The 9,129-nt window shown below is 29.9% G+C and overlaps 1 protein-coding gene across 1 annotated transcript; it reads right to left on the reverse strand.

The window, feature by feature from the left end:
- Positions 1 to 960: 960 nt before the first annotated feature.
- On the reverse strand, positions 961 to 5,224 carry LOC135848125 (uncharacterized). The gene has a single exon (XM_065367916.1). The coding sequence runs from the start codon at positions 4,410 to 4,412 to the stop codon at positions 1,335 to 1,337; it is 3,078 nt and encodes a 1,025-aa protein (XP_065223988.1). The 5' UTR covers positions 4,413 to 5,224; the 3' UTR covers positions 961 to 1,334.
- Positions 5,225 to 9,129: the final 3,905 nt, after the last annotated feature.

Below are 9,129 nucleotides of genomic sequence, written 5' to 3' on the forward strand. Positions count from 1 at the left end.
TATGCATCACCGCAGACACGGACAACTTGCCAAAACTCACATCTCGTACTACATTCTTCACGAAGCGCAAAATGGCCGAAGATAATGACTCGAATGTTCTTCCTTTGCCACATGAAATTTTCACAAAAGAGATATCAGATTTACTATCACCAGATATGTTCTTGCAGACAGACCCAATCTCCTATCTTTTAGCCAAAGTGAAAAAATTACCGCAAGATGCTCAGCGAAGTATAAATCTAAAACTACAGTTCAAGTTGCCCAGTCACGAACTTCCTCGACGGTATTTTCCATACATGGATATTTTGTCGTCTCTTATAGTGGGTATAGTTCAACTCGAAGATATGAAAACAATTATACCACTTCTTCAGCGAGAGCCTACCGCCGAATCAAATTACTTTCCGAAGCAACTAGATATGTCCATCGTCGAGCCCGAATTATCGCCCTTATTTTCATCATACGTCTTTTCAGACAAAAATCCGCCATTTCGCCTTTTGGGCAAATTGGTAGAAATACCAGAAAAAGATATCTCGAATGTGAAAACCCAACTCGAAAATTTAATGAAAAATCGTAAATTTCCTCGCAGGTACTCTCGTTACTCGAAACTTCTGCTCACATTTTTGGAAAACCACATTCTTGAAAGTTTGAAAACTAGGTAACTCTGCTAAAATTCGTCTCACACAGTTGAAAAATCCATCAGCATTAATCCAGACTACCAATAATGATGTTTGGAACGATGACGAATCGATTTCGGATATCTCAGAAACTGAACAATCAACCAATAGGTCTAATTCTCTCTTCAGAACTAATTCCGCGAAAATTCCTCTACGATTCCGCAGCGAAGTTGTGGCGTTCTTATCGCCAGATATGTTCAGCCAGACCAATCCTCTCGCTTACTTTCTGGACAAAGCAGCAAAAGTACACAAAGATTATATTAGATCAGTAGTAGTATACAAACACGGTTTCTGGGGTGGTTTTGAATTAATCCCACATTTCTGTACATATTTTTTCGTTTTTGTACATATTTTTAGTGCCTACAAACAGTCTATTACCAAGACGTGCATGTTGAATAAATTGCATACTCGACAGTTTCAAGGTGTGTACTGTGTTTTAAATTTTATCAACTAATTAATCAATTTTTTCATCTTCAAATTGAGATATCGAGAAGATGCCTTGTTGGATCAAATAATGAAACAAATAAATACACAAGAAGTTTGTTTTGCACTTAAGATATATTTTATTCAATATTACTCGTATGTACAATGTTTGCATAAAATATTTTTACCTACACAAGCTTATGTTTTATACTTAATTTTAAAACATAGATACCTACTTAATTAAATGGATGTTTCATCATTAATATATTCTAACATTTTATAGTGTCCATAGGCTAAACTATCAATATTATTATAAAAGTAACGCTTATCACAATAATTAAAAAGAGCTCGTTTTTGTTGTACAATAGTAAAAATTTCGTGATTGATAGATTTGAAAAGTAGTTGATCTTTTCTACATGTGATGTTTTCAAATAAACATTGGTAAAAATCTTCGAAACTCATTTTTTTCACTATGTCTGTTTTTACTCCCTTTATTTTTTTAATATTGTCTTCTTTATTTAATAAATCTAAACTGTAAACTTTTGGACATAGGGAGATGAATCGTTTACATTGATCAGGATAAAGTTCATCTTTAAAATATCCAGGGACTGTGTTATTCAAATTTGTGTAACATGGATGATTAATAGGGTAATTGCTAGTATCAAAATATTGTTCACAAGTTTTTTCAATGTATGGATAAACATTGTCTGTCTGTACTGATAATATGAAACTATCAGTATCCATGTATAATAATTGTGGGAATGGAAGACCTTTAAAAATTTCAGGTAAATTTTCATAATAAAATTGATACATAAAATTTCGAGATAGTTCCAAAATACTTATACCAACATAAATGGGCTTGTTTAAAATAACCTTAGACTTGAATGAATGAACACCTACAAGATTTTCTGAGAAAATTACTGAACTTTTGAATGAGGGCTTTTTAATTGCAGTATTCAATTTTTTTTCATTACAAATTAATCTGAAATTCATGTATTTACGTTGATTTTCTATAGTTTTTCCAAATACAGAGTTGCAAAGTAATTTGAAGAAAGCTTTTTGGAAAGCATTTTTTGCATTTTTACGTAAATTTGTATTAATGTCAATGTATGGCTTACAAAAATTTTCCTGGGTGAATTTTAGAATTTTGTAAACTTTTTCTAGTATTAATCCATGTTTGAGACATAACTTCAAATTACGATAATGAATTACATAATTTTTTTTATCTTCCAAAGTGCATAACAATTTAGAAATTTTTGAATTTGGAGTAGTCTTTTTTTCTGGTGCAAATGGAAATGCATTGTGAAAATCATGTAGTTCTATTGGATATTTCAGATCTACTTCTAAAAAAAATCCAGTGTCACTAGTGTCATCTAGTTCTAGTATGAAATCTGTGGTGAATTTTTGAATTTCACTATCATCTATCCATTCAAATTTAGATACTGGAAGCTTGCAGTCTCTCATTATGTGACTGTACAACCCATTTACATCCCAGTACACAATTGTATTCAATTTTTTATTTTCTGGGTCATAATGATCGGGGACATATTTATTATTAGCTTCTGAATATCTACAAACTGTATTATTTAATCCCCCTCGAAGAGCTTTTTCAAGAAATAGGTACTGATTAATGTCTACAATCAAATCAAATTTGACTTTGGTGGTTTTTAACATGGTTTCAAAAGCATAACCCGGAAGTGAATAAAAATAACATGGATCCAAATCATAATTTTCTAGACATAATTTTCGAAAAGATAGAAATACATCGGCCAAAAGTAAACAATCGGATATTACATAAATTACCAAATAGTCCTCTAAATTTCTACATTTAAATTTTTCCCAAACATTTTGAACAAATTCATAATCTTCATCAGTAATGTGTTGGTTATTCAATTCATTATAGAAATCTTGTTTTGTTGGTATTTCTCTGTGTTGTAATTTTTTTATATCATTTAAAAAATCATAACAAAAAAATCCTTTTTGTGTTATAAGATCAAAAAGATGGGGTTCAGAAAAATATTTTTGTGTATGGATTAGTTGTGAAGTTGGTAATGACTCTATTAGTTTATGTAAACTTGAAGATAAGAATCTATAAGAATCCACAAAACGAATCCAAAAATTATCACTAATTTTTTTTGAAAATGTAATATAGGTTTCTTCTGTGGTAGGAATTACTTTTATATCAGATGCACCTCTCTTATAACCATGAAGAATTAAATGACTATCATATTTCGATAGATTATGAAAATATACAGGAAGAAAGTCAGGGGTAGTTCTATTTATGTTGCAAGGAGTAGCATGTGAGGGTCCTATGTATTTCCCTGTTAAATGACAATGTTCTCTGGCTCTTTTTTGACCTGGTAAAAAGTCTTCTTTACAAATGACACATTTTGTAATGGTATGAAATTTCTCAAATTCTTCTATTGTAAAACCTGTGCAATTGTTTACATTTTTATATTTCTTGTACTTTCTTTCAACATATAAACCAACCTCTTTTATCATATCAAAAAATATACTTGATGCATTTTTTCCCACATAGCAAACTGGATCTCTAATTTTTCCCTTTTCTGAATGAACAACATAAAAACTAAATGCTATAGGTTCATGTTTTTGATATTTTCTCAATTTTGATATTTTACTTGATGTATTTTCTTTTACTGGAAGAAGCATGGTTTCAAAGTCAGCAAAGGCACAAAAAGTTACTGGTGTCTCATATTTATAATTTTTATAATATAAATGTGTCCTGTTTCCACTAGGCATAACAAACCAAGATGGCTCTACTGAACGAGGGTTACAGTATTTTTTATGCTCTGTTATTTTTTCAAATCGATTATGACCAGCAAAGAATACTAAACAACGTTTGCATATTTCTATTGCTGTTTTTCTTTTATGTAACTGAGAAGAAACTAGCCTACTAAAATTTTTGATGTATGTGTAATGATAATTGCCACCTTTACTTTTCAGCATTAATAGGTCATAATGAAATTTTTTTTCCATATCACACACCTTTATTGGAGAAATTTTTTTGGTTTCATAGATAAAAACGTTGACTGATACATGATTATTATGTTTCTCAAAATTTTGAATATCCTTTATTGTAGTTGGATAGTTTATACAACTAAAATCAAATTTGATATTACGCTTGGCTAATTTTTTCTCAAAATCATGATACAGTTCTGCTATATGTGGTCTATATGCCTTAAATTTGGATAAAATGCAATAGTAAAAACATTTCTCATCTTTATTTTGAACATTTATAACAGCCTTTTTATCTTTTAATGATTTGGGTAAATCAATAAACTTGCCACCTTTATTCATAAGATCATTTTTATTGATACGAACCTCTAATTCAGAGACTGATTCAAAAATCCAACCAGATCCACCCCTATTAAGCTCATCATTTTGAATATCTATCTGTGAAACCAACTCTGTTTGAATTTTTTTAAGAATATCTTCATTTATGTAAAATGTAATGTTGGAGGTGTTTAAATTGAATAATTGTCTCTCATCAGTAGCTTTGGCATACCAACAAAACAGATTGAAATTACATTTGATTGAGGAATCATTTTTTAAAAATACTGCCAAAGATTGACTTAGAGAAGGATTAATTTTATCAAAAAAATGTTGTATGGTGAACTCAGGTTCTTGATTAACAAAAATTAATGTAGAAATTCTATTTTTAAAAGCAGATTTTCCGGGGATACAAATAAATTTTGGATCATTATTGTTGTCATTTTCTTGATTTTTTTCAATTGTTTTCAATAAGTGAGATCTAGTTTTTTCATGATTTTTCCATTCAGTTTTTGAATTGAATTTTTCATCACAGTATATACACTCAAATTCCTATTGATTATTAAATTTATATTAATATTAAGTATCTATTAATAATTCTTAATTTAAAATTAGTGTAGGTAAAAAGTATTATTATTTTCAACTCAAGTAAAACTAACCTTTGTTGCATATTTTTCACGAAAACTTTCCATTTTATTCCTCATTTCCAGAGGTAAATAGTCCACTTTCTCAATATCAACGAAGTTTTTCATATTTATTTTGGAAATGGAAGTCATATTATTTAAGACAGTGTCTGCATGAATAGCAAAAGGAAATCCAAGAATGATTATTCGTTCTTTTGGTTTCTATAATTTGAAAAAAATACCATTTTAAAAAGTTGTAAAAAAAAATTCTAGAAATTGAAAAAAAAAATCATGTAGGTTAGTATGTGTCTAAAATGTAAATCAGAAAATTTTGAAATTATAAAAGAAAAACAATTAGGTCTTTCAAAAGTATTGGGAAGAAATCAAAAATTTAATCACTTTCAGATTTGAAAAAGTAGTACTGAATTAATGAATTAGATAAGTACTTACAATTTCTTCAATTTTACAGTTCCATTTCATGACACTTGTCATCTCCAGAATTGAACGTAAATCATCCATTGTCATTTCCTTATTAATAATTCTAATAGCAATAAATGCACTATTAGATTTAACTACCCTTCTGAAACTGTTGTTGTTTGATGATTGGGTTGAAGAAGAAACAGCAGATGAATTCATGATTTCACAATTGAAGTTATTTTTTTAAAAAAATCTCTAGTTAACACAATTTAATACTTTTTTATGATATTGAAGCAATTACTTTTGAAATAGAAAAAAAAAGCACTTGGTACTTGAAAATTCACAGCTAAAAATTATAAAATACTCAAATTAAAATTTTCACACAGTCTTAAACAGAAAAAATATTGCACACAAATGATAATTTTCATCGAAAGAAAACGATCTTATATATGGAAAAAATTGAAGAGGTTAACCTCTCTGTTGAATTTATTGAGTAATTTTACAATGAAATCACTCAAGGAGAACCAAGTATCTGGAAAAGGTTTTCCTATAGGAAAACTTTTTTTGACTGTAGCCTTGCTTTTCCTTTCATTGACATATTTTCAAAATGGAAACAAATAAATTTAAAAAAAGCTGGGTTGAGTATGTTATGAAACACCTTGTTTATAAAATTAAACATACCCATTATTTACCTGCAATCGGATACCTATTATAACAGCTCATTTTACGAGCTAAGAGAACCATCAAGTATCTTGGGAACGAGGTTGCAACTATGATGCATTATAAATTGAAAATGCAGTCAGTAGACTACCTACCTAGTTAAACATTCATTCATCATATTTTTATGCTTAGCCAAGTTCCCTATTTACGTAAATTATGCAATTATTTGCATGCTATATTTTTACAATGAGTAAAATCAGATAATAAACAAAAATTCCACTTTCCCTTCAACTCAAGAACATGGATTTTACGTGTATAAATTCGGGTGATTTTAAACAACAAAAATGTAAACGGTTACAAACTCTTGCCTGTGTTTGTTGTCTCTTGAGTGACGGTGCTCTTCAAAGTTTTTTTTTTTTTCGTTTGTTAATCAGTTTTTTTTTTTTTACTGTACTTGTAAATCAGTGTTGGAAATATTTTTTCAGTAAACTCTATTTCTGTAAAATTTTTGTAATAATGTCTGAATCAACTTCATCATCGCGATCATCATCAAATTCTTCCACCTCGTCATCCTCTTCACTGTCTTCGTCAATAGCTGCCAGTGCTTGTAACATTTTGAATCGTTCAACCAACCTCTATGAAGAAGCAGCCAAAATAATAACCTACGAGTACAAATGTCCCAAAATTTTCAATTTCAAAACCCTGGGAGAGCTGCCTACTACAATCAGAATGGATTTAATTAATAATTGGCAGTATTATTTTGTAAACAGAACAGATGATTTATTTTGGAAAATGGAAACAGAACTCACGGTAAATGAAATACATAAATTAATCAGAACTAACAATTATAAAAAATTCAATTCTTTGGAAGAGATAATTTCTACTTTTAATGGTACTCACATTACTCTTCACCCAGTAGAAATATTTGCTTTGGAAACTAGTCCCATTTTTCAACATTTGGCTCAAAATCCAACTCCCTATAAACAGATGAATGTATGTCTCACTGAGTCATACTACACCTGTGAGAATCGGAAGCTTGAGACATTGTGTAAACCATGTTTCAAGCATCTGATTAAACAGTTATATGATTTAAATTTTTGGTATAAGACCAAATCTGCCAGAGTTATAACTCTGTACAAATTTTTACAAAACCTTCAAAATTTGAATTTGTTTTGTACCATCTGTTCAGTCAGATCTATTTTTAAAATTTATCCCCCTGATATGTTTGATTGTTATGAGCCATATACTCAACATTTTTCCTCAAACCACTCTGAAAATATAAAGGTATGCTGTCTGAAGTATGTCATTGATGAGGATGGTAAGATTAAACATAATGTAAAGAGTATTAAACAAGCAGAATATCTTTTATAAAATTTATTAAATAAGATGATTGAAATTACGAGTATAGAAATGTATATAAATGTTAACAAGATTGATCAATAAAAATGTTATTTTATTTGTGTGTAATTTATTCATTTTTCTATTTTTACATAAAATTGCAGTTAAAAAAAATTGTTTCAAAAATATACTTGTTGGTTGTTAGGTAGGTAAGTAGGTAGGTAGGTAAGTATTTACTCTACAATATCTGTTTTATATTTCCATCAAATGCGGAATAAGCAAACCATCTATCATAAATAATAAGACAATATGCTGTGGTATTTGCTGGTACATTAGAAGAACAGACAAAGTCTAACCTAATATTGATTGGACCAGATACATTGGTCTCTTGCTCTTTTTGTTTACTGGTATCTATTACTATCATAGGAATTGGATATGCACTAGTATCACCTAGAAAATCACTTGCAGAAAAACAAGTCTCTGGAAAAGGTTTTTTATAATAAGAAACCTGGAAATTTGCAAACATGTGGTATAACAGATCACGTTGAACATATGTCACATCCAAATTTGGTGGTTCATATGGATATTTTTCATCGTTTAAAGAAAGTTGGAAAGATTGTAAATTTATGTTATCAAATAGGGATACATTTGCTGAGTATAGATTACGTCTATTTGTTTGAAAAGCTACAATAACGTATCTTGGTTTATGTAGCGAATGAGATGTTTTGATGGTCCAGCTATGATTAGTACTTGTTGGGAGGGTGGGATATTCAAACATTTCCCAAGTTCTAAATGGAATTGATATTGTACGATTGTCTTTCATTGTTTGTAACATTTGCAATCTAGCTGAGTCAGATAATTTCAATACAGGAACTTTCCAAGAAACTTCTGACAGGGTTATTGTTGGATCAATAGCAGTGATATCAGTATCTGCTGCTGCAGCTGCACGTCCAGGATGAATGAAAACGTTTTTATCATCTTTAGCTCGTGAGAGAATTAATTCTAGCAAACAATTTGTAAATGGTTTTCTGTAGTCTTCAAATATCCCCAGTATGAAACGAGCAGGTAGGTAAATTTGAAAATAACCTGAACTTGTTATTTTGTATGCTGATGTGTATGGATTTGACATATGATTAAAACCACATGAGTCGTAATATTTACTTTCAGAGACAGTTTTAGATAAGTAACTTTTGATTGTAGTGGTTACCCCAGCATTGTGAACTCTATCTACAGGTACTCCATTAATCTCAAAGGTTATGGTGGAAAATAAATGCATTAAGCCATTCCAAGGCATAGCATGAATGAATGTTGTACTATTGTTTCTATGTACTCGTCCTGATATACATAAATATGATGCATGAGGAGCCACTATAAAATCACGATTATTGATACCAATTCGGATCTCGTCTGAGTACCCCAGTCCCCCACTATTATAAGGTTTAAATGTAAGGTAAGTGAATTTTTCAACTGAATCATCAAAATTCACTGGTTCTAAAAGATCTAAACTGTTTGAATCAATCATTTTTATTTTTCAATTTCTTCACTTTTACAGGACTCCTTATTTTCAAACCAATGGAATGTAAAAACTTCAAATTTGACTTTGTAAGTTTGTGTTTTATAGGATTGACTCGTTTTTTCTTAAAGTGAGATTGGCTCCTCTGACTAGTCCCTTTGAATAATTGTTGGTGATTTTGAGACAAGAATTT

This window comes from Planococcus citri, chromosome 5, assembly GCF_950023065.1.
Source record: "Planococcus citri chromosome 5, ihPlaCitr1.1, whole genome shotgun sequence".
NCBI classification, from domain to species: domain Eukaryota; kingdom Metazoa; phylum Arthropoda; class Insecta; order Hemiptera; family Pseudococcidae; genus Planococcus; species Planococcus citri.

Excerpts from the sequence above, each read along its gene's own strand:
- LOC135848125 (XM_065367916.1), bottom strand. The coding sequence starts at position 4,412 with ATGAATAAAGGTGGCAAGTTTATTGATTTACCCAAATCATTAAAAGAT.